Source organism: Pristiophorus japonicus, chromosome 15, assembly GCF_044704955.1.
Source record: "Pristiophorus japonicus isolate sPriJap1 chromosome 15, sPriJap1.hap1, whole genome shotgun sequence".
Taxonomy (NCBI): domain Eukaryota; kingdom Metazoa; phylum Chordata; class Chondrichthyes; family Pristiophoridae; genus Pristiophorus; species Pristiophorus japonicus.
The window spans coordinates 102,798,234-102,824,379 of NC_091991.1; the positions used below are offsets into that span (position 1 = coordinate 102,798,234).

General features: G+C 47.0%; 1 protein-coding gene across 1 annotated transcript in view; it reads right to left on the reverse strand.

Annotated features, from left to right (window-relative positions):
- Nucleotides 1–26,146, reverse strand: part of LOC139281578 (ectonucleotide pyrophosphatase/phosphodiesterase family member 7) — a 103,605-nt gene that overhangs the window by 10,976 nt on the left and 66,483 nt on the right. The window contains exon 4 of the mRNA XM_070901732.1: nucleotides 24,647–24,893. Coding sequence (XP_070757833.1) covers nucleotides 24,647–24,893 — 247 coding nt within the window. The remainder of the gene's footprint in view (nucleotides 1–24,646; nucleotides 24,894–26,146) is intronic.

The window sequence follows — 26,146 nt, forward strand, 5'->3', positions numbered from 1 at the left end:
AGTGAAAACACAACCAAAGCAGGAGGTGCGACCCGTTTCGGGTGGCAGTGTGAATTTCGGCCCCTAAGAGTCAGGAAGTCTTGCTCCAATTGTACAAGGCCTTGGTGAGACCACACCTGGAGTACTGTGCACAGGTTTGTTCTCCTTATCTGAGGAAGGATATATTTGCCTTGGAGGCGGTACAATGGAGGTTCACTAGATTGATCCCTGGGATGAGAGGGCTGTCCTATGATGAGAGATTGTGTAGAATGGGCCGATACTCTCTGGTGTTTAGAAAAATGAGAGGTGATCTCATTGAAACATATCAGATTCTGAGGAGCATTGAAAGGGTAGATGCTGAGAGGTTGTTTCCCCCAGGCTGGAGTGTCTAGAACCAGGGGGCACAGTCTCAGGATAAGGGGTCAGCCATTTCAGGCTGAGATGAGGAGGAATTTCTTCACTCAGAGGGTTGTGAATCTTTGGAATTCTCTGCCCCAGAGAGCTGTGGAAGCTGAGTCTCTGAATATATTCAAGGCTGAGATAAATAGATTTTTTGAGTTTCGAGGAATCAAGGGATATGGGGATCGGGCGGGAAAGAGGAATTGAGGTCGATGATCAGCCATGATCTTATTGAATGGCGGAGCAGGCTCGAGGGGCCGAATGGCCGACTCCTGCTCCTAATTCTCATGTTCTTACCCATTGTCCCTACTCTCTCTTTCCTGCAGCTCAGCCTATTTCCTATTCCATGAGCTTCAAATTTAGCTAACCGTCTATTATGTGGGACCTTATCAAATGCATTCTGGAAGTCCATAGAAATAACATCCATAGACATTGCCCTGTCCACTACTTTAGTCACCTCTTCAAAAAGTTCAATTAGATTCATCAGGCATGACGTACCCTTTACAAATCCATGCTAGCTCTCTCTGATCAGCTGAAAAATTTCACGATGTTCATTCACTCCATTCTTAGTTATAGACTATAGTGCTTTCCTGACAACAGATGTTTCACTAACTGATCTATAATTTCTTGCTTTCCCTCTCTCAGATTTCTTACATAGCGGAGTGACATGTGCAATGTTCCAAGCGAAAGGAACACGAGAACTTTGGAAGATTATAGTTCGGGTATCTGCAATGTTCTCACCCACTTCCTGTCAAACCCTGAGATGGAACTCATTTTCTTCAATACTGTTAATTTGCTTGTGTTAATTATGGTGAGTCCCCGTCCCTGATGCAGTATTAGTTTCCTTGGGGTTTCCGGCACGCTGTCCTCTTCCTCTACTGTAAATACTGATGCAAAGTCATTATTCAACATGCCCACTATCATCTATACATCATCTGTGCATTAATCCTTACTATCCACAAAAACAATAATATTATTGTAAGCTGCACAGATAGCCAAATGAATATGATCAATGGTGCCTAGATCAGAGAATGAAAGGTTCCTCCTTTTCCAATTGATGATACCATCATCATCATCATCATCATCATAGGCAGTCCCTCGGAATCGAGGAAAACTTGCTCCCACTCTAAACAGCACTGCTAAATGTTATCTATTAAGAGGCATGTTGAAACAGGACATCGGTTACTTCTGATGCTGTATACATACTCTGATTCCATTGGTGTTTTTAAACGGTGTCTGGAAGGACTCCGTTTCATAGACGCTGAGTGATAACTTTTAACTCCCAAAGACACCACTATCTATGTACCACACCTGAATACACTTCTGCTCTCAGGGCTTGATACATGGTGTCCTTGCTGAGGCAACAACTTCCTGGCACACTGGTCATCACTGAGATCACAGTAGCCCCCGTGACAGGGGAGGCAATTTGTCAGTGTAATGTGTGCACCTGTGAACATGCTCACAGGTTTGTACAGTTATTGCCCCCATCCGGACGGAATTCCTCATCGGCGCCAAGTCCCGGAACCTCCCTCGGGAGCCGGCGCCTCACAACTTGAGCCACCTCTGGGAAATCCCCTCCGTGCCTTTCAGTTCTGCGCGGAGGGGTTTCCTGTACGGGCTGCTCCTGCACACTCTCAACTTTGCCATCCTCGTCTGCCGGCCGGACACGCCATGGCGTACCATCTTGCCGTCCGGAGGAGGCGGGGGTCCCGATGGAGTGCATTCTACGCGGGAGTCCTCCCATTGTTTATCGGGGACTTGGCCTGGAGGGTGGTGCATGGAGCAGTCCCGTGCAATAAATTTTTAAGCCGGTTCACGGGCTCCCAGGCCGCCTGCAATTTCTGCGGTCTGGAAGAGTCCGTGTTCCATGTTTTTATCGAATGCATGAGATTGCAGCCCCTGTTCCATTATTTAAAGGGGCTGCTCCTCAATTTCTGGTTGCACTTCAGTCCCACACTCCTGATCTTTGGGCACCCTGTGCGGAGGGGAGCAGGTAGGTCCGAGGGCCTCTTCGTAGGACTGCTCCTGGGCACGGCCAAGGCGGCCATCAGCCGTTCAGGCAGCGGGCGGTCGAGGGGGTCGTTCAGCCCGACTGCCTGCCTCTCTTCCGCGCTTACATCCGAGCCAGGGTGTCCTTGGAGATGGAGCACGCGGTGTCCACCGGTACGCTCGCGGCCTTCCGCGAGAGGTGGGCGCCGGAGGGACCGGAGTGCATCGTCACCCCCGGCAACAACATTTTAATTTGATTGTTTAAGTTCAAAGTTTAATTTGTTTAATTTACCGGTTTTAGTCCCCCTTTAACAAGGGGGCACTTGATTTATAGGTTCACAAAAATTGTTGTGAAACTGTTCCAGGCACTTTATTTAAAGTTTCTACTCAAATAGTTGTACATCTGTTGCCAGTCATGTGATGTACAACTATTTTAGACTCAATAAAACCTCAGTCAGTTGGGTCTAGGTCATCCACGATGAGGTGTGCAGTTGTGAGCCTGGTGGATGAACTGGTAATCTGTAGTTTAATTGTTAAACCTTTGTTAATAAACCAACTAGTTCTTAATAGCAATGTGATGCTACAAATTCTTAAGCAAAGAGCCCATGAAGCAAATGCATCACAGTCATGATGTACTCCTGAAGGTGGACCCACCCCTTCCAAACAATCCATCAAATCATTGATGCTGCAACCATGTCTCTTGGTGCTCATGTTTCAAAGCAAAGTGTCCACTCAAATTCTCTCTGCTTCCTCAGGTGCCTTAATTTACGATCAGCACAGGAATAAATAGCAGGCAATCTTCAGGAAATTTCCTATAATTATAACTTAACTAGCAACATGGGAGCCAATGTTCTCCTGAATTTCTGTGTCCATGGAATCAGAGAGCAGAGACGTCATTCAGCACATTGCAATTGACCTGGTTCTTTGAAAGAGCTCTCCAAATCATCTCTTTCCCCACAGCCCAGCAAGTGTTTCCTTTTCCAGTATTTATCCAATTCCCGTTTGAACATTACTATTGAATCTGCTCCCACTGCCCTTTCAGGCAGCGTGTTCCCAATCACAACAACACAATGAATAAAAAAATCTCCTCATCTCAACTCCTGTTCTCTTGCCAATTTTCTTATATCTAATGCTGAAGTTACCAACCCTTCTGTCAGTAGAAACAGTTTCTCCTTATTTATGCTATTAAAATCTTTCATAATTGTCATTAGCTTTATTACATCTTCCCCTTAACAACCCCAGCTTCTCCAGTCTATCCATGTAACTGGAGTCCCTCGTCCCTGGGCTTATTCTGGTAAACTTCCTCTGTACCCTCTTCAAGGCCTTGACATCCTTCCTAAATTGTGGACACAGTTGAGGCCTATCCAGTGATTGATGAAGGTTTAGCATGTATAGTACAGGTTGGACCTCCGTGGTGCAGCATCCTTGTGACCTGACCTGTGCTGAACCAGAAAATTTCCCGAACCACGGGAGGTCAGTATACCGATACACCCTACAGAAGCACATGCCTAGCCTAGGCTTTCCGGTACCTGTATAGTGTTGCTCACCGCTCTCCTGGGCTATAAACATAAACACTTACCTTGATCCCTGGACGCTCATGCCTCGGGATTCCCGAAGTCCCACTGCCTTTCCCAGGCTGTAGGGACACCTGACGGTAAGAACACCATTCTCACCGAATCTCGGAGCGCGGCCAACTTTCCAGTCAGCCCAGGAACCCGGTCGGCATAAATCCAGAAGGACTTAGCCGCAAACTAATGCCGAACCACAGATGTTTCCGGACCCGAGAGTCCCGGACCAGAGAGGTTCAACCTGTACATCCTACATTACATATTAATGTTCAAGTTCGAATTTTAAACTTTTTTTAGTGTAAGAGGAATTTAATTTGGAGAAATATAACATGATAAAACATTTTAACATTCCATAACTAAGGGGAATAGACATTCTAATTAAAATTCACAGCTAAAAGTTCTGAATGGCTATTTCCCTGATGTCAGGATGAGGGACATATGGAATAGGTGGAAAAGCTTTTGAAAAGTGATGGAAAATAGCCAGAAATGGTGGTTCACACAAGAAGTGTGTTACTGAAAGGTTGGAGACCTGTCAATGGGAGTTTGAGGAGGTAGGTCCGAGATTGAATTGCAACACAATGCACTGTAGCGAGACCAACCACTCCGCAAATTCTGAAACCCTGAGATCGACCTCGAGCAGCCAGAGACACTTGTTGCAAACATGGTCGGCTAGGACACGAACCGTGCTGAGGTTCCCACAGGGCACAGGATGCACAGCCCACAGTGATTGTTTTTATTCAAACCTGGGATGTGGGCGTCGCTGGCAAGGCCGGCATTTATTGCCCATCCCTACTTTCCCTCGAGAAGGTGGTGGTGAGCCACCATCTTGAACCATTGCAGTCCGTGTGGTGAAGGTACTCCCACAGTGCTGTTAGGGAGGAAGTTCCAGGATTTTGACCCAGCAACAATGAAGGAACGGTAATATATTCTTTCAAATCAGAATGAAGGTATTTGTCATGTATTCAACTATCATTGTAACCCATGTATAAACTGACCTAAGTTGTACACCGTGAGAACATTGACCACTAGGTGGTGAACTTGTGGGAGACACTCTAACCTGGTCTTTCAGGTATAAAAGGGGAAGCTCTACCCACCTTCATCACTTCAGTGCTGCCTAATACAGGTTACTGGTCACAGAGTAACCTTCTCTCTAGTATGGGCCTCGTGTGCATTTATACTGTATAGTAAGGACATATTATTGGCGATGAGAAACTAGGATTTAAACCACGTGAGCATGGCCACTAGCAGCACCGACGAGAGATACTGTGTTGGTGATGATTGAGACGATTTTATTGAGAGACTACAGCAAAGTTTTGTCACTGAGGAATGGCTGGGACAGGATTCGGCCGACAAACGCAGGGCTCATCTCCTGACGGTTTTTGGATCCAGGACGTACTGCCTGATGAAAGACCTTCTAGCGCCAGAGAAGCCAGCGGACAAGACTTTTGAAGAGCTCAGTAAGTTGATCGGGGAACACTTTAAACTGGCGAGCAGCATGCACATGCCGAGACACCAGTTTTACACGCAGCGGCGGCGAGAAGGGCAAAGCGTTCCAGACTTCGTGGCAGACCTCCAGCGACTGGCGAGCCTATATAAGTTCCCAGATGCATGCAGAGCGGAGATGCTGTGAGACTTTTTTATTGAGGGCATCGGGCACGCTGGGGTTTTCAGGAAACTGATTGAGACCAAAGACTTGAACCTGGAAACGGCGGCTTTGATGGTCCAGACATTTATCTCAGGGGAGGAAGAGACCAGAATGATGTTTGACAAAAATCTTGGTTTAAATGCAGCAAATAGACAGGGAGTCAACATTGTAAACGCGGCACACAGTTCTCCAGGCAGACAGGGGCAATCGGACATTCCCGAGCATGTAGTCGAACCCAAAGGGGGAATTCAACAGAGACAGTGGCTAGCTAAACGGCGATTCATGCCATCGCAAGGGACAATGCGGCCAGTAATTGGGCCATCAACACCTGTCAATGGTGCGCTTAAGGACAGTTACAGAGACAGGCAGAGACGATCGACTGGTAATGGACCTTTTGTTTCCAACAACAGCTCATGTTGGAGGCGTAGAGGCAAACACACAGCCAGAGCTTGCAGGTATCAGCAATACACCTGCAGAAACTGCAATGTCAGCGGTTGCTTGGTGCGTATGTGCAGGAAGCCTGCAGCCAGGTTGATGTACGAGGAGGACGGGCCTGATGTAAGCCCTACGAGGCCAAAAGGATACTGGGGGACATCGCTGGAAGCTGAAGTTCAGCGAGTTCACGTGGAGCACATATACAGTTCATACAGGACACCACCGATAATGATGAAAGTGCTCCTCAATGGCATCCCAGTATCAATGGAGCTAGACAGAGGGGCCACCCAGTCCCTGATGAGTATCAAACAGTTTGACAAGTTTTGGGCGTCCAAGGCCAGGAGGCCAAAATTATTGCCAACTGACACACAGCTACGGACATATACAAAGGAGATTATTCCGGTGCTAGGCAGCGCCACGGTAGTCGTGACCCACAAAGATTCGGAGAACAGGGTGCCACTCTGGATTGTTCCGGGGGATGGTCCCGCACTACTGGGGAGGAGTTGGCTGGCTGTCATGAATTGGAAATGGAGCGATGTCAATGCAATTTCTTCTGTGGAACGAATATCATGCTCACAGGTCCTGGACAAATTTGACTCACTATTTCAACCCAGCATTGGCACTTTCATGGGGACCAAGGTAGTGATTCACATAAACCCAGACGCCAGGCCAGTACACCACAAGGCCAGAGCGGTGCCGTACGTGATGCGGGAAAAGATAGAAGGCGAATTGGACCGCCTGCTGAGGGAAGGCATCATCTCGCCAGTCGAATTCAGTGACTGGGCGAGCCCGATCGTGCCGGTGCTCAAGGCGGATGGGTCGGTCAGGATATGTGCTGATTACAAGGCCACCATCAATCGGGTGTCACTCCAAGACCAGTACCCGCTACCGAGAGCAGAGGACCTCTTTGCGATGCTATCCGGTGGCAAACTTTTTTCAAAATTGGACCTGACCTCAGCTTACATAACCCAGGAGCTGGTGAGTGAGTCGAAGAAGCTGACCACCATCACGACACACAAAGGGTTGTTTGAGTACAACAGATGTCCGTTTGGGATTCGCTCGGTCGCCACAATCCTTCAACGAAATATGGAAAGCCTCCTCAAGTCGATTCCAAGGACGGTGGTTTTTCAAGACGACATCCTCATCACGGGTTGTGATACTGAAGAACATCTCCACAACCTGGAGGAGGTGCTACGCAGACTGGACCAGGTAGGTCTGTGACTGAAAAAGGCGAAGTGCGTCTTCCTAGCTCCAGAGGTAAAATTCCTGGGGAGGAGGGTAGCAGCAGACGGGATCAGATCTACTGTGTCCAAAACAGAAGTGGTCCAGAGAGCACCCAGACCCCGTAACACGACGGAGCTGCGTTCGTTCCTGGGGCTCCTGAACTATTTTGGTAACTTTCTTCCCAAATTGAGCATGGTGTTAGAGCCGCTACACGTGCTCCTACGCAAAGGTCACGAATGGGTCTGGGGGGACAGTCAGGAAAGGGCTTTTGATAGAGCATGCAATTTGTTATGTTCCAACAATCTGTTATCGCTATATGACCCATGTAAGAAACTTGTTTTAACGTGCGACGCGTCATCCTATGGGGTCGGGTGTGTGTTGTAACATGTTAATGCCAAGGGTCAGTTACAGCCGGTAGCTTATGCCTCCAGAAGTCTGTCCCAGGCAGAAAGGGGCTACGGGATGGTAGAAAAGGAAGCGCTTGCATGTGTATATGCAGTAAAAAAAATGCACCAGTACCTGTTTGGCAGGAAATTTGAGCTGGAGACAGATCACAAACCCCTAACGTCCCTTTTGGTCGACAACAAGGCCATAAATGCAAATGCATCAGCCCACATACAGAGGTGGGCACTCACATTAGCCGCCTATGACTACACAATTCAGCACAGACCGGGCACTGAAAACTGCGCCGATGCACTCAGCAGGCTCCCACTCGCCACCACTGAGGGGACATCCGAGCATGCTGCTGAGATGGTCATGGCTGTTGAAGTTTTCGAAAGCGAAGGCTCACCAGTGACAGCCCGTCAGATTAAAGTCTGGACAAATAGAGACCTGCTACTGTCTTTAGTCAAGAAATGTGTCTTGAATGGGGACTGGGCAGCCACGTAGGGGGCATGCCCTGAGGAATTCAAACCATTTCATGGGTGCAAGGATGAACTCTCGATTCAGGCCGATTGCCTACTGCGGGGAAACCGAGTAGTCATGCCCCAGATGGCGGAGAGATGTTCATCAGAGAACCCCACAATGAGAACCCGGGCATTGCCATGATGAAGTGGTGGCTAGGGATAGATGCAGACCTGGAATTTTGTGTTCGCAGGTGCAACACGTGTGCTCAGCTGGGCAAAAGCCCAGGGAAGCCCCTCTTAGCCCCTGGTCCTGGCCCGCCAAGCCATGGTCACGCATCCATGTGGACTAAGCAGGCCCTTTCATGGGAAAAATGTTTTTGGTTGTAGTAGACGCCTACTCCAAATGGATCGAGTGTGACATTCTCAATTCAAGCACATCCTCTGCTACGGTAGAAAGTCTATGGGCAATGTTCGCGCCCATGGTCTACCAGACGTCTTGGTCAGCGACAATGGCCCGTGCTTCACAAGCACTGAATTCCACGACTTCATGGCAGGAAATGGTATCAACGATGTTAGAACGGCACCGTTCAAGCCAGCCTCAAATGGCCAGGTGGAACGAGCAGTGCAGATAATCAAACAGGGGATGCTCAGAATCCAAGGGGGTTCCCTACAAAGACGCTTATCACGCCTCCTGTTGGCCAATAGATCCCGACCACACTCACTCACAGGGGTCCCACCCACAGAGCTGCTAATGAAAAGGATGCTCAAAACCAGGTTATCCCTTATACACCCCACCATGAAAGAAATTGTTGAGAGCAGGCGCCAGTCACAATGTGACTACCATGACGGGAATGCGAGGGTGCGATGTATTGATGTCAATGACCCTGTCTTTGTCCCAACTACGCTGCAAGGCCTAAATGGCTCACAGGCACTGTGATTGCCAAAGAGGGGAATAGGGTTTGGTAGTTAAACTTACCAATGGACAATCTGCCGCAAACACGTGGATCAAACTAAAAGGACGTTCAGCAACACCATAGAAGAAGCAGAGGAAGAACACGACATAGAATTTACTCCACCACAGGTGACCGAACACCGGAACCAAGTGGAGGAGAGCCCAGTCACTGTGGGCAGTCCGGACAGGCCTGAGGCACCGCAAACAGCAGACACTCAGGCCAGCACCCAACAACCGGAATCCCAACTCAGGCGCTCTACAATGGAGCGTAAACCACCAGAGAGACTTAACCTGTGATCCCAATAAGACTTTGTGGGGGAGGTGATGTCATGTATTTAACTGTCATTGTAACCCATGTATAAACTGACCTAAGTTGTACACCTTGAGAACATTGACCACTAGGTTGTGAACTTGTGGGAGACACTCCAAACCTGGACTTTCAGGTATATAAGGGGAAGCTCCACCCACCTTCATCACTTCAGTGCTGGCTAATAAAGGTTACTGGTCACAGACTGACCTTCTCTCAAGTATGGGCCTTGTGTGCATTTATACTGTATAGTAAGGACATATTAGTATTCCCATTTGCCTGCTGCCGTTGACCTAGGTGGTGGAGGTCACAGGTCTGGGATGTGCTGGCAAAGAAGCCTTGACAAGTTGCTGCTGTGTATCCTGTAGGTGGTACACACTATGTGTATGCACTCGCTCCATGCAGCATGGCCCAGCCCACACTATGATATGTGTCCGCACTAGGTCCGTGCAGCAGAGCTGGTCTCCAGTCGTTCTGGTTAACCCTTGCCACTGGACCAAGACCTCGCTCTGTCAAGCCCGTGTGGTGGCTGGTGTGCAACGGCCACCACATGTTAAAAAAATCCACACACAGGCATCTTCCACCCTTCAACACGTAGTTCAGGATCTGGAATATTAGGTCCCTCATTGAAACACCTGTGAACTCATCCCTTTTTGGCGTGGAAGCAAGTCATCCTCGATACGAGGGACTGCCTATGATGATGATGACACACAGCAGCCACGGTGTGCCGGTGGTGGAGGGAGTGAATGTTTAAGGTGGTGGATGGGGTGCCAATCAAGAGGACTGCTTTGTCCTGGATGGTGTTGAGCTTCTTGAGTGTTGTTGGAGCTGCACTCATCCAGGCAAGTGGAGAGTATTCCATCACACTCCTGACTTGTGCTGTGTAGATGGTGGAAAGGCTGTAGGGAGTCTGAAGGTGAGACACTCGTCGCAGGATACCCAGCCTCTGACCTGCTCTTGTTGCCACGGTTAGGTTTCTGGTCAATGGTGATGCACAGGATGTCGATGGTTGGGAATTCGACGATGGTAATGCCAATGAATGTCAAGGGGAGGTTGGCTAGATTCTCTCTTGTTCGAGATAGTTATTGTCTGGCACTTGTGTGGCGCAAAGGTTACTTATCACCAATGTTCTCGCTTTTTGGGGGGATGTGGCCATTTTAAGGGGCTGCACAAATCCCGTGCATACGCGGTTCATGCCATTTAAAAGCCGTTGAGAATGATTTTCAGACCATTGTGCAGTCGCACAGCTTAACATGAACATTACTTGTCACTTATCAGCCCAAGCCTGAATGTTGTCCAGGTCTTGCTGCATGTGGGCATAGACTGCTCCATTATCTGAGGAGCTGTGAATGGCACTGAACACTGTGCAGTCATCAATGAACATCCCCACTTCTGACCTTATGATGAAAACAAGGTCATTGATGAAGCAGCTGAAGATGGTTGGGCCTAGGACACTGCCCTGAGGAACTCCTGCAGCGATGTTCTGGGGTTGAGATGATTGACCTCCAACCACCACAACCATCTTCCTTTGTGCTGGGTATGACTCCAGCCAGTGGAGAGTTTTCCCCCTGATTCCCATTAACTTCAGTTTTACGAGGACTCAGTCAAATGCTGCCTTGATGTCAACTCTCACTTCACCTCTGGAATTCAGCTCTTTTGTCCAAGTTTGGACTAAGGCTGTAATGAGGTCTGGAGCCGAGTGGTCCTGGCAGAACCCAAACTGAGCATCGGTGAGCAGGTTATTGGTGAGTAAGTGCCGCTTGATAGCACCGTCGACAGCACCTTCCATCACTTTGCTGATGATTGAGAGTAGACTGATAGAGCGGTAATTGGCCGGATTGGATTTGTCCTGCTTTTTGTGAACAGGACGTACCTGGGCAGTTTTTGGGGACAGGACATATCTGGGCAGTTTTTGTGGACAGGACATATCTGGACAGTTTTTGTGGACAGGACATATCTGGACAGTTTTTGTGGACAGGACATATCTGGACAGTTTTTGTGGACAGGACATATCTGGACAGTTTTTGGGGATAGGACATACCTGGGCAGTTTTTGGGGATAGGACATACCTGGGCAGTTTTTAGGGACAGGACGTACCTGGGCAGTTTTTAGGGACAGGACGTACCTGGGCAGTTTTTAGGGACACGACGTACCTGGGCAGTTTTTAGGGACAGGACGTACCTGGGCAGTTTTTAGGGACAGGACGTACCTGGGCAGTTTTTAGGGACAGGACGTACCTGGGCAGTTTTTAGGGACAGGACGTACCTGGACAGTTTTTAGGGACAGGACGTACCTGGACAGTTTTTGGGGACAGGACGTACCTGGGCAGTTTTTAGGGACAGGACGTACCTGGGCAGTTTTTAGGGACAGGACGTACCTGGGCAGTTTTTGGGGACAGGATGTACCTGGACAGTTTTTATGGACAGGACGTACCTGGGCAGTTTTTAGGGACAGGACGTACCTGGGCAGTTTTTAGGGACAGGACGTACCTGGGCAGTTTTTGGGGACAGGACGTACCTGGGCAGTTTTTGGGGACAGGACGTACCTGGGCAGTTTTTGGGGAAGGACGTACCTGGGCAGTTTTTAGGGACAGGACGTACCTGGGCAGTTTTTGGGGACAGGACGTACCTGGGCAGTTTTTAGGGACAGGACGTACCTGGGTAGTTTTTGGGGACAGGATGTACCTGGACAGTTTTTGGGGACAGGATGTACCTGGACAGTTTTTGGGGAAGGACGTACCTGGGCAGTTTTTGGGGACAGGACGTACCTGGGCAGTTTTTGGGGACAGGACGTACCTGGGCAGTTTTTGGGGACAGGACGTACCTGGGCAGTTTTTGGGGACAGGACGTACCTGGTCAGTTTTTGGGGACAGGACGTACCTGGGCAGTTTTTGGGGACAGGACGTACCTGGGCAGTTTTTGGGGACAGGACGTACCTGGACAGTTTTTGGGGACAGGACGTACCTGGACAGTTTTTGGGGACAGGATGTACTTGGGCAGTTTTTGGGGACAGGACATACCTGGACAGTTTTTGGGGACAGGATGTACTTGGTCAGTTTTTGGGGACAGGACATATCTGGGCAGTTTTTGGGGACAGGACGTACCTGGGCAGTTTTTCAACGCTGTCCTGCCAGTTTACTGAAAGCAAGTGTCTATTTACTTGAAGCTGACAGTTTAATTTTTCCCCTTGCCTCTTTACTTTGAATAGCCCCTTATCTCCTAAAAGTTAAATATAAAGACATCAATAAATCAATGAAAGCGAGATTTTATTCCTCGGGAACCAGGGCTCCTTACCCTGCATTGTTCATAACATCATTTTACAGATTTTTCTCCAGTTGTTTCAGTACTCCCACATTCTGCACTGTTTCTAAAGACTCATTCACCCTCTCTCACAATGCTCTGGGCTCTCCCTCAGTTAAATTACTTTGCACCTCTTTCCCCATCTATATCTATTTCAATTCTCATTTTAAAGGTTAAAAAACGAAATTATATTTCAGTTTGATAAAACACTGATAATCAACAGTTTGATAATAACCACTGCATTCCCACCCTCACTAAATTCCCATTTTAAACACTTCACTCTGTCAGCAGGTCACTTTGCATTGCTCTGTCTGAGTTCGCAGTTTTTGCTCAGAGATCTAATTTTATGAGCGCGTACTATGTTAGTTGTATTCAGATGGTGGCATTAATTGGGGACTCTTTTGTGTTGATATATGTAAGGGAGCAAGCTTGGGAAAGGGGAGCTGCTTATCTGGAGGTGCATGATATGTAATGTAAATATCACCTGGCTAAAGCCAATCCCATTTTGCACCTTGAGCCTACAATGGACTGCTGCTAATAGAGTCTCATTATATTTCTAGCTGGTATAACACGTTTTTCAGTACTGGGAAGAGAGCTATACTACAGTCAGTTGTTTCAAAGTTTCCTTACCGTTTCTTTCTTTGAATAGCGCTGTATGTCACATATATGGTAAATACTAAGGCCAGAAATGCGAGGACAGCACTTAATCCTCTGACAGCAGATGATGTATTCTCCTCCACCGGACCTAAAAGAAAATGACGTAAATGTAACTTGCTTTTTCTTTGGAGCCCTTCAATGTATTTACTGGGAATATCAAACTTCAACTGCTTTGTGCTTTGTGCTGAAATGTACAATTACCATTAAAGGGCCACATCAGCATGCAGTATAAATAGAGTGCAAATCAGTTCAACTTGAACTCTCTCTCTTTCATGCATGCATGCATTATCTCGTATATAAGCGCAGATCTCGAGTGGTAATGCTCATGGTAAATTGAAATACATGATGTTTTTTACTATTGCGAGCACATTACCACAAAAATACAGAATATCGTTGTGCTAAGGTAGCCTGCCCTTAGGCTGACGTCACTGAATGTTGGCTCAGGGTCTTTGGAATGCACTTGTCATTTTTAATGAAGAAATACCAGCATTCCAATATTCCAATATTCCAATATATTAAACAATCATAAAAAACTCCATCCTTCTGAGCTGCAACCTGAAACTAATAAAGTACATTTCAATCTGCAACATTTCCAGACCAAACACTAATTTGCTGAACAACAATAAGGCTTTGTAGCATAAAAAAGATACAGCTCCATCTTAGCAGAAATTATCCACTGCATGGTATGACACCCATATCCTTACAAAATATCATATTACCTGACTTACTGTGAAGGTTTCTATAATATAATCGGAATGATAAATCTCAATGCTTTTCCTGTTTCATGATGAAATAGTTTCCGAGAATTTACGTCGTGGAACAAATTGGGAGCAGTCTATTTTAGATCTTGCAATGGGACAGCGTTAATTTGTAAACTGATAGTAAAGAAACCTCTGGGGAAGAGTGATCATAATATGATAGAAATTCACACCAAGTTTGAGTGTGCCATACTTAAATCCAAAACTTGAATCTTAAACTTAAATAAGACAAATTACATAGATATTGAAGGATGAGTTGGCTAAGGTAGCTTGGGAAATTACATTAAAACGGTATGGCTACAGGAGTTGTGCCAGTGGATTGGAGAATGGAAACATTGTACCATTGTTCAAAAATAGTCGACGGAATAAACCGAGCGATTACAGACCAGTTAGTTCAACCTCGGCGGTGGCAAATTACTGGAATCAATGCTGAGGGACAGGATAAACCTTCATTTAGAAAGACACACATTAATCAAGGACAGTCAGCTTGGATTCATTAAGTGAAGGTCGTTAATTTGATGGAGCTCTTTGAGGTGGTAACAAGGAGGGTCGATGAGGGCTGTGCGTTTGACATAGTTTACATGGATTTAAGCGAGGCTTTTGACAAGGTCCCACATGGTCGGCTGATCAAAAACGTGAAAGCCCATGTGATCCAAGGGAGAATGGCAAATTGGATCCAAAATTGGCTCAGTGGCAGGAAGCAAAGGGTAATGAGAGGGGAGTTTTTGTGACTGGAAGGATGTTTCCAGTAGGGTTCCGCAGGGCTCAGTCCCTTACTTGGTCTTTTACTTTTTCTGGTATATATTAATGATTTGCAAATGATACAAAGATTGGCCGTGTGGTTGACCGTGAGGAGGAAAGCTCCAGACTGCAGGAAGATATCAATGAACTGGTCAGTTGGGCAGAAAAATGGCAAATGGAATTCAATCGGGAAAAGTGTGAGGTAATGCATTTGGGATGGGGCAACAAGGCAAGGGAATACACAATAACTGGGAGGATACTGAGATATGTGGAGGAACAGAGGGACTTTGGAGTATATGTCCACAGATCCTTAAAGGTAGCAGGACAGGTCGATAAGGTGGTTAAAAAGACACACGGAATGCTTTCCTTTATTGGCCGAGGCATAGAATTAAAGAGCAGGGAAATTATGCTAGAACTGTATAAAATACTAGTTAGGCCACAGCTGGAGTACTGCATGCAGTTCTGGTCACCACATTACAGGAAGGATGTGATTGCACTGGAAAGGGTGCAGAGGAGATTTACAAGAATGTTGCCAGGACTAGAAAACTTTAGCTATGAGGAAAGATTGGATAGGCTGGGTTTGTTTTCCTTGGAACAGAGGAGGCTGAGGGGAGACCTTATTGAGGTGTATAAAATTATGAGGGGCCTGGATAGAGTGGCTAGGAAGGATCTGTTTCTCTTAGCAGAGGGGTCAACAACCAGGGGGCATAGATTTAAAGTAATTGGTAGAAGGATTAGAGGGGATATGAGGAAACATTTCTTCATCCAGAGGGTGGGGGGAGTCTGGAACTCACTGCCTGAAAGGGTGGTAGAGGCAGAAACCCTCATCACATTTAAAAAGTACCTAGATGTGCACTTGAAGAGCCGTAACCTACAGGGCTACGGATCGAGTGCTGGAAGGTGGAATTCGGCTGGATAACTCTTTTTCGACCGGCACGGACACAATGGATCAAATGGCCTCCTACTGTGTCATAATTTTTCTATAATTCTATGATAAGCAGTGACAAATATTTAAAGGAATATTCCAAAATTCTCAACGAATATACATTCCATTGAGAAATAAAAATTCCATGGGAAAAGTGATCCATCCATGGCTAACTAATGAAGTTAAGGATATTATTAGGTTAAAAGAAGAAACTTAGAATGTTGTGAAGAATAATAGTGAGCCTGAGGATTGGGAGAGCTTTAGAAACCAGCAAAAGGGTGAACAAAAACATGATCAAAAGGGAGACAATAGAATGAGATTGAACAAGCAAGAAATAGAAAAACAGATTTTAAGATCTTCCACAGGTACGTAAAAAGGAAGAGTGTAGCAAAAGATAAGCGTTGGTCCCTTAGAGGCTGAGACAGGTGAAATTATAATGGGGTGTAAGGAAATGGCAGAGACATTCAACAGATATTTTGTATCTGTTTTCATAGACGAAAATACAAAAAGTATACCAAAACTAGTGCGGAACCAAGAGCCGAATGAGAGTGAGTAACTTAAAGTTATTACGATCAGTAGAGATAAAGTACATGAGCAACTAGTGGAGCTAAAAGCTGACAAATCCCCTATCCCTGGTGGCCTACATCCTAAGGTTCTCGAAGAGATGGCTGCAAAGATAGTGGGTGCATTGGTTGTGATCTTCCAAAATTCCCTAGATTCAGGAACGGTCCCAGCAGATTGGAAGGTAGCTAATGTAACTCTGCTATTTAAGAAAGGAGGGAGAGAGAAAACGGGGAACTACAGGCCAGTTAACCTGAAATCAGTCTTTAGAAAAATGCTGGAATCCGTTGTTAAGGAAGTGGTATCAGGGCACTTAGAAAAACATAGCATGATTAGGTAGAGTCAACATGGTTTTATGAAAGGGAAAAAGTAATTGATAAATTTATTATAATTTTGTGAGGATGTAACTAGCAGGGTTGATAAAAGGGAACCAGTGGATGTAGTATATTTGGATTACCAAAAGGCATTCAATTAGGTGCCACATAAAAGGTTGTTATGCAAGGTAAGGGCACATGGGATTGGAGGTAATATATTGGCATAGATTCAATTTTTTAATAATCATTCATGGGATGTAGGCATCGCCGACAAGGCTAGCATTTATTGCCCATCCCTAATCGCCCTTGAGAAGGTGGTGGTGAGCCGCCTTCTTGAACTGCTGCAGTCCATGTGGTGAAGGTGCTCCCACAGTGCTGTAGTGATGAAGTTCCAGGCTTTTGACCCAGCGACGGTGAAGGAACGGCGATATACTTCCAAGTCAGGATGGTGTGTGACTTGGAGGGGAACGTGGAGGTGATGGTGTTCCCGTGCGCCTGCTGCCCTTGTCCTTCTAGGCGGTAGAGATCGTGGGTTTGGGAGGTGCTGCCGAAGAAGCCTTGGCAAGTTGCTGTGGTGCATCTTGTAGATGGTGCACACTGCAGCCACGGTGCACCGGTGGTGGAGGGAGTGAATGTTTAAGGTGATAGTTGGGGTGCCAATTAAGTTGGCTGCTTTGTCCTGGATGGTGTCGAGTTTCTTCAGTGTTGTTGGAACTGCACTCATCCAGGCACGAGGAGAATACTACATCACACTCCTGACTCTTATTTAAGGAAGGATATACTTGCTTTGGAGGCAATTCAGAGAAGATTCACTCGGTTGATTCCGGAGATGAGGGGGTGGACTTATGAAGATAGGTTGAGTAGTTTGGGCCTATACACATTGGAGTTCAGAAGAATTAGAGGTGATCTTATTGAGACATATAAGATAATGAGGGGGCTTGACAAGGTGGATGCAGAGAGGAAGTTTCCACTCATAGGGGAAACTAAAACTAGGGGGCATAGTCTCAGAATAAGGGACCGCCCATTTAAAGCTGAGATGAGGATGAATTTCTTCTCTCAGAGGTTTGTAAATCTTTGGAATTCTCTACCCCAGAGAGCTGTGGAGGCTGGGTCATTGAATAAATTTAAGGCGAAATAGACAGATTTTTGAACGATAAGGGAATAAAAGGTTATGGGGAGCGGGTGGGGAAGTGGAGCTGAGTCCATGATCAGATCAGCCATGATCTTATTGAATGGTGGAGCAGGCTCGAGGGGCCGTATGGCCTACTCCTGCTCCTATTTCTTATGTTCTTATGACTCATACCTTGTAGATGGTGGAAAGGCTTTTGGGGAGTCAGGAGGTGAGACACTCGCCGCAGAATACCCAGCCTCTGACCTGCTCTTGTAGCCACAGTATTTATGTGGCTGGTCCAGTTAAGTTTCTGGTCAATGGTGACCTCCAGGATGTTGATGGTGGGGGATTCGGCGATGGTAATGCCGTTGAATGTCAAGGGGCGGTGGTTACACTTTCACTTATTGGAGATGGTCATTGCCTGGCACTTGTGTGGCGCGAATGTTACTTGCCACGTATCAGCCCAAGTCTGAATGTTATCCAGGTCTTGCTGCATGCAGGCATGAACTGTTTCATTATCTGAGGAGTTGTGAATGGAACTGAACACTGTGCAATCATCAGCGAACATCCCCACTTCTGGTCGTATGATAGAGGGAAGGACATTGATGAAACAGCTGAAGATGGTTGGGCCTAGGACACTGCCCTGAGGAACTCCTGCAGCAATGTCCTGGGCTGTGATGATTGACCTCCAACCACCACAACCATCTTCCTTTGTGCTGGGTATGACTTCAGCCAGTGGAGAGTTTTCCCCCTGATCCCCATTGACTTCAGTTTTACTCGGGCTCCTTGATGCCACACTCGGTCAAATGCTGCCTTGATGTCGAGAGCAGTCACTCTCACCTCACCTCTGGAATTCAGCTCTTTTGTCCATGTTTGGACCAAGGCTGTAATAAGGTCTGGAGCCGAGTGGTCCTGGCAGAACCCAAACTGAGCATCGGTGAACAGGTTATTGGTGAGTAAGTGTCGCTCGATAGCACCGTCGATGACACCTTCCATCACTTTGCTGATGATTGAGAGTAGACTGATGGGGCGGTAATTGGCCGGATTGGATTTGACCTTTTTGTGGACAGGACATACCTGGGCCGTTTTCCTACATTATCGGGTAGATGCCAGTGTTGTAGCTGTATGGAACAGCTTGGCTAGAGGCGCGGCTAGTTCTGGAGCAGAAGTCTTCAGCACTACAGCCGGGATGTTGTCGGGGCCCATGGCCTTTGCCGTATTTAGTGCACTCAACCACTTTGTGACATCACGTGGAGTGAATTGAATTGGCTGGAGACTGGATTCTGTGATGGCGAGGCCCTCAGGAGGAGGCCGATATGGATCATCTACTCGGCACTTCTGGCTGAAGGTGGTTGCAAACGCTTTAGCCTTGTCCTTTGCACTTGTGTGCTGGGCTCCGTAATCGCTGAGGATGGGGATATTCACGGAGCCTCCTCCTCCTGTTAGTTGTTTAATGGTTCACTATCATTCACGACTGGCTGTGGCAGGACTGCTGAGCTTTGATCTGATCCGTTGATTGTGGGATCGTTAGCCCTGTCTATAGCATGCTGCTTCCGCTGTTTAGTATGCATGTAGTCCTGTGTTGCAGCTTCCCCAGGCTGGCACCTCATTTTTAGATACACCTGGTGCTGCTCCTGGCATGCTCTTCTTTCTGCTGCTGCTGATGGCCCACAGCACCTCATGGATGCCCAGTTTTGAGCTGCTAGATCTGTTCTGAATCTATCCCATTTAACACAGTGGGAGTGCCAAACAATTAATGGACAGAAAACAGAGTCGGGATAAGCGGGTCATTTTCAGGTTGGCAGGCTGTAACCAGTGGGGTGCTGCAGGGATCAATGCTGGAGCCTCAGCTATTTACAAACTATATCAATGACTTAGATGAAGGGACAGAGTGCAATGTCTCCAAGTTTGCTGATGATACAAAGCTCGGTTGGAAGTTAAGCTTTAAGGAGGACACAGCAGCTTGCAAAGGGATATAGACAGGTTAAGTGAGTGGGCAATAACGTGGCAGATGGAGTTTAATGTGGGGAAATATGAGGTTACTCACTCTGGTAGGAATAATAGAAAAACAGAATATTTTTTAAATGGTGGTAAACTTTTAAATGTTGGTGTTCAGAAAGAATTAGGTGACCTCACACAGGAAACACAGAGTTAGCATGCAGGTACAGCAAGCAATTAGAAGGCACATGGCATGATGGCCTTTATTGCGGGAGTTGGAATATAAGAGTAAGAATCCAAATTTCCCCAAAACGGCGCCAAAAAACTTACTAATGATTCTGGCCGCTCTGCTGTGTGTCCAGGGTCCCGGCGCGGGGTTTCTCATGGAGTGGGGGGTGGATCTACAGCCCTGCACCGAAAACAGTGCCGGCAGCTGCGCGCATGCGCAGTGGAGTCTGCGCACATGTGCAATAGCTCCTCACCCTCCCAGTGCGTCCTGCAGGCTGTGAGCAGGACCCGAAGGGACGACCCGAAAATCTTCAACAGCACCTCCCGATAAAACATGGGCCAGCAGGCAGCAGTGTGGAAGAACATTGCATTTTGTGTGGGCACAAGTCAAATCGTTATGACCCAACAGTGATTAAGTTTTCCCTGGAGAGAAGTCCTGTCCTTCGGAAAGCAGTCCAGTCCCTTGGAGAGAGAAGTCCAGTCCCTCGGAGAAGTCTAATCCCTTGGAGAGAAGTCCAGTCCCTCAGAGAGAAGTCCAGTCCCTCAGAGAGAAGTCCTGTCCCTCAGAGAGAAGTCCTGTCCCTCAGAGAGAAGTCCAGTCCCTCAGAGAGAAGTCCAGTCCCTCAGAGAGAAGTCCTGTCCCTCAGAGAGAAGTTCTGTCCCTCAGAGAGAAGTCCTGTCCCTCAGAGAGAAGTCCAGTCCCTCGGAGAAGTCTAATCCCTCGGAAAGAAGTCCAGTCCCTCGGAGAAGTCTAATCCCTTGGAGAGAAGTCCAGTCCCTCAGAAAGAAGTCCAGTCCGTCAGAGAGAAGTCCAGTCCCTCAGAGAGAAGTCCAGTCCCTCGGAGAAGTCTAATCCCTTGGAGAGAAGTCCAGTCCCTCAGAGAGAAGTCAATTCCCTCGGGGGGGTGGATGGGGGTGTGGGGCGTTAGGAAGGTAGGACTTAAGTTGTATTTTTTATTATTTATTTATTTATTTTTATTAATTATTATTATTATTATTATTATTAGTAATGGGTTTTATGCTTCTTGAAAGTTGTTGTGAAGGTGATTAGTGGTTTGCAAGCTCCTCTCCGCTTCCTTACCCCCAGATCTCTGGCTACCTGTGCTGATTTCTTAACTCTCCACAAGGGTTTTCTGTGCGGCCACAAATGGCCACATATGCTGATCTAAGTTAGTTTGGAGCAACTATTAGCTGTCCAAACTGGCTTAAATGGCCAAAACAGGCATCGGTGGCTGGTAACGCCCCCTATTGAAAAAAATAAACGAAACTAAAAAAAATCCTAACTAATTCACTTACACTGGCGCAAATTAAATCTGCAGAATGGGGATTTTTAAGATACTCCAGAAAAATCAAGTTGCTCCAAAAAAAACGGAGCAACTCCTGACCAAATTTGGGCCCAAAGGAAGTCTTGCTACAATTGTACAGGGCTTTAGTGAGACCATACTTGGAGTACTGTGCACAGTTTTAGTCTCCTTATCTAAGGAAGGATATACTTGCCTTGGGGGCCGTACAATGGATGTTCACATTGATTCCTGGGATGGGAGGGATGTCCTATGATGAGAGATTGGGCCGATACTCTCCGGAGTTTAGAAGATTGAGAAGTGATCTCATTGAAACATACAAAGATTCTGAGGGGGATTGACAGGGTAGATGCTGAGAGGATGTTTCCCCTGGCAGAAGAATCTAGAACCAGGGGTCACAGTCTCAGGATAAGGGGTCGGCCATTAAAGACTGAGATAAGGAGGAATTTCTTCACTCAGAGGGTTGTGAATCCTTGAAATTCTCTACCTCAGAGTGCTGTGAAGGCTCAGTTGTTGACTATATTCAGCATAAGAACATAAGAAATAGGAGCAGGAGTAGGCCATACGGCCCCTCGAGCCTGCTCCGCCATTCAATAAGATCATGGCTTATCTGATCATGGACTCAGCTCCACTTCCCCGCCTGCTCCCCATAACCCTTCACTCCCTTATCGCTCAAAAATCTGTCTATCTCCACCTTAAATATATTCAATGTCCCAGCCTCCACAGCTCTCTGGGGCAGAGAATTCCACAGATTTACAACCCTCTGAGAGAAGAAATTTCTCCTCATCTCAGTTTTAAATGGATGGCCCACTATTCTAAGACTATGTCTCCTAGTTTTAGTTTCCCCTATGAGTGGAAATATCCTCTCTGCATCCATCTTGTCGAGCCCCCTCATTATCATATGTTTCGATAAGATCACCTCTAATTCTTCTGAACGCCAATGTGTATAGTCCCAACCTACTCAATCTATCGTCATAAGTCAACCCACTCTTCTCCGGAATCAACTTGGTGAACCTTCTCTGAACAGCCTCCAAAGCAAGCATATCCTTTCTTAAATACAGAGACCAAAACTGTACGCAGTACTCCAGGTGTGGCCTCACCAATACCCTGTACAGTTGTAGCAGGACTTCTCTGCTTTTATACTCTATCCCCCCTTGCAATAAAGGCCAACTTTCCATTTGCCTTCCTGATTACTTGCTGTACCTGCATACTAACTTTTTGTGTTTCATGCACAAAGACCCCAGGTCCCTCTCTACTGCAGCACTTAGCAATTTTTCTCCATTTAAATTATAATTGGCTTTTCTATTATTGCTGCCAAAGTGGATAACCTCACATTTTCCCACATTATACTCCATCTGGACTTGGACTTGAATGTTGAGGGTATGATTAAAAAATTTGTGATGACACTAAAATTGGCTGTGTGGTTGATAATGAAGAAGAAAGCTACAGACTGCAGAAAGATATCAATGAACTGGTCAGGTGGACAGAACAGTGGCAAATGGAATTTAATCTGGAGAAGTGTGAGGTAATGCATTTGGGGAGGACTAACAAGACAAGGGCATACACATTAAATGGTAGGACACTGAAACGTGTAGAGGAACAAAGGGACTTTGGAGTGCAGGTCCACAGATCCCTGAAGGTAGCAGGCCAGGTAGATAAGGTGGTTAAGAAGCATACGGAATACTTGCCTTTATTAGTCAAGGCATAGAATACAAGAGCAAGGAGGTTATGCTTGAACTGTATAAAACACTGGTTAGGCCACAGCTGGAGTACTGTGTGCAGTTCTGGTCACCACATTACAGAAAAGATGTGATTGCACTGGAGAGGGTGCAGAGGAGATTTACGAGGATGTTGTCTGGACTGGAGAATTTTAGCGATGAGGAAAGATTGGAGATGCTGGGTCTGTTTTCTTTGGAACCGAGGAGGCTGAGGGGAGACCTGATTGAGGTGTATAAAATTATGAGGGGCCTAGATAGAGTGGATAGGAAGGACCTGTTTCCCTTGGCAGAGGGCACATAGTTTTAAAGTAATTGGGGGAGATATAGAGGTGATTTTGAGGGGATATGTCTTCACCCAGAGGGTGGTGGAGGTCTGGAACTCACTGCCTGAAAGGGTGGCAGAGGCAGAAACCCTCACCACATTTAAAAAATACTTGGATGTGCACCTGAAGTACTGTAACCTACAGGGTTACAGCCCGGGAGGTGGAAAGTGGGATTAGGCTGGATAGCTCTTGGTCGGCCGGCGCGGACACGATGGGCCGAAATGGCCTCCTTCCGTGCTGTAAATGTCTATGATTCTATGATTCTGTGATCCTTTCCCCAGGGAGTGGTGTGAATGTGAAACTTGCTACCACAAGAATGAAAGAAAGACTTGCATTTATATAGAGCCTTTCACCACCACCGGATGTCTCAGCGCTTTACGGCCAGTGAGGTGCAATGAAGTACACACAGGGAGGGGTTGAGGCGAATAGCAGAGATGCAATTTAAGGGAAGCTGGATAAACACATGAGGGAGAAAGGAATAGAGGGATATGGTGATGGGGTGAGATGAAGAGGGTGGGAGGGGGCTGTTGTGGAGCGGTTGGGCTGAGTGGCCTGTTTCTGTGGTGTATATTCTCTGACCACACTCGATCAGCTCCGCTGGGCAGGCCACATTGTCTGCTTGCCAGACACGAGACTCCCAAAGCAAGCGCTTTACTCGGAACTCCTTCACGACAAACGACCCAAAGGTGGACAGAGGAAATGTTACAAGGACACCCTCAAAGCCTCCCTGATAAAGTGCAACATCCCCACTGACACCTGGGAGTCCCTGGCCAAAGACCACCCTAAGTGGAGGAAGTGCATCCGGGAGGGCGCTGAGCTCCTCGAGTATCGTCACCGAGAACATGCAGAAAACAAGCACAGGCAGCGGAAAGAGCGTGCGGCAAACCAGACTCCCCACCCACCCCTTCCCTAAACCACTGTCTGTCCCACCTATGACAGAGTCTGTGGTTCTCATGTTGGACTGTTCTGCCACCTAAGAAATCATGCTAAGAGTGGAAGCAAGTCTTCCTCGATCCCGAGGGACTGCCTATGATGACGATGATGATGATTCTTTGTAATTCTCTGTAATTCCCAATTCCTGCATTTTTCACTTTGCAGCAACGACACAAAAACATTAACTGTATACATTTGATAAGGCTGTCAAACAGAATGCCTAAATGCACATTGACGAATTAATTTTTATAGAATGCAATAAAAAGATCATTCTAATTGCAATTGCTTAGAATGAAGATCCACAATGTGTAGCACTATTAACAATTACACGACTGCTGTTATTAACTTCCATAATTGCTGACAAATGATGGCATCAGTTGATATTTTTAGTCAGGGAACAATTGAAAGAAAGTAATGTAGCCTCCTCTGAATGTTACAGGCAGCAAGTAGATGTCAAACAAAGCTACAGATGCAGCAGAAAGAAGTCACTTGGTACCTGGCTTATCCACTGCTTTGTCAACTGAATCTACCAGCATTCCTTCAGTGAAGGTCAACGATCCATTGTTAGCTTCAGGCTTGACACCCAACAACTTGCACATCAGCGGGTATGTGTGAACACTGTCAAACGGCTCCGCCAGGTACGTACTCTTAAAATCTGGGCCAAATGCTCGGAAAATCATTTTCATGTCCATTTCTTCATTGTCAAATCCATGATCTCCTTTATTGAAGTAAATGATAATTCTCTGAAATGATAAATGGTCAATTGATGAACTACTTTGGCTCTCACATGATTCACTGACGATTTCTGCTGCTACTATATCTTGTTTACAGACATTTGCGAGTGTTGTGTTGCAAATGAATGAATGTATGATGAGGTCCCTGAGTTTGGAATGTGATTGGGCCAAGACTTGCGGTGGGCCGCTGGACGAGGCTAACAGCGATCAGCGAGATTCCTGTGCCATTAAAGGTACAGGCCCGGTGGTTGTGAGCCATTGGCGGGGGAGCTGTGTGACATGAAAGGGGAGGAAAAGTAGAAATGAAGTTGTAACAACTATTTCAATAATGAACGAACCACTTTATTAAGGTAGCCTGATGACAGAGTTTGAATGCCTCGACCTGCAAGGACCATCAGCCGGTTGGGACCTTCAAAGAAGCAGACCACTTCAAGATACAACGTGTGCTGGAGAGCGATGGCTGTGAAGAGGGCGACTAGATTGGACGTCACCAAGATCCAGGTCACTGATTGGAGTGTGGGCAGGTACAGCAGGAGCGGCGAGATCGGGCGCAGGAGCGGCAAGTGATCGTGGAGCGACGTGATCGGGGCCCGGGAGAGGCGAGAATTCGGGGCCCAGAAGAGGCAAGGGCCCAGGGGCAGCACGGGCCAGCCCACACTGCGATATGTGCGTGCACTAGGTCCGTGCAGCAGGGCAGGTCTCCAGTTGTCCCGGTTAACCCTTGCCACTGGACCAAGCCCGTGTGGTGGCTGGTGTGCAACAGTCACCACATGTTAAAAAAATCCACCCTTCAGGATGTAGTTCGGGATCTGGAATATCAGGTCCTTCATTGAAACACCTGTGAACTCATCCCTTTCTGCTGTGGAAGCAAGTCATCCTCGATACGAGGGACTGCCTAGGATGATGATTTGTGAGACGTGTTGGGACAAGGTTCCCTTTAAGCTGCGTGGACCGAGGCGCTCGAACTTTCCCCACTGCCGGCTCTAGCTCAATGGGCCACCCCCCAAACATTAGCTGCAACCGTTGGGACCCGTAAGTTCTCAGTCAGCCTGGTCTTGCAGAGGAAGGCGACCAATGTGCAGGTGAGCTAGTGCTCTGTTGGAAGGCTCCCTCGGGCGGAGGGTGTGACTTCCCTCAGTCTGAGAATGCTGTGTGCCGAGGGATGGCTCCGCTGGGGTAGGAAAGAGCTGATATAACAGGGGTGCAGAATTAAGAAGAAATAAATGGCCAATGTAATGCTATTTTGTTGCTGCCTGAAAATG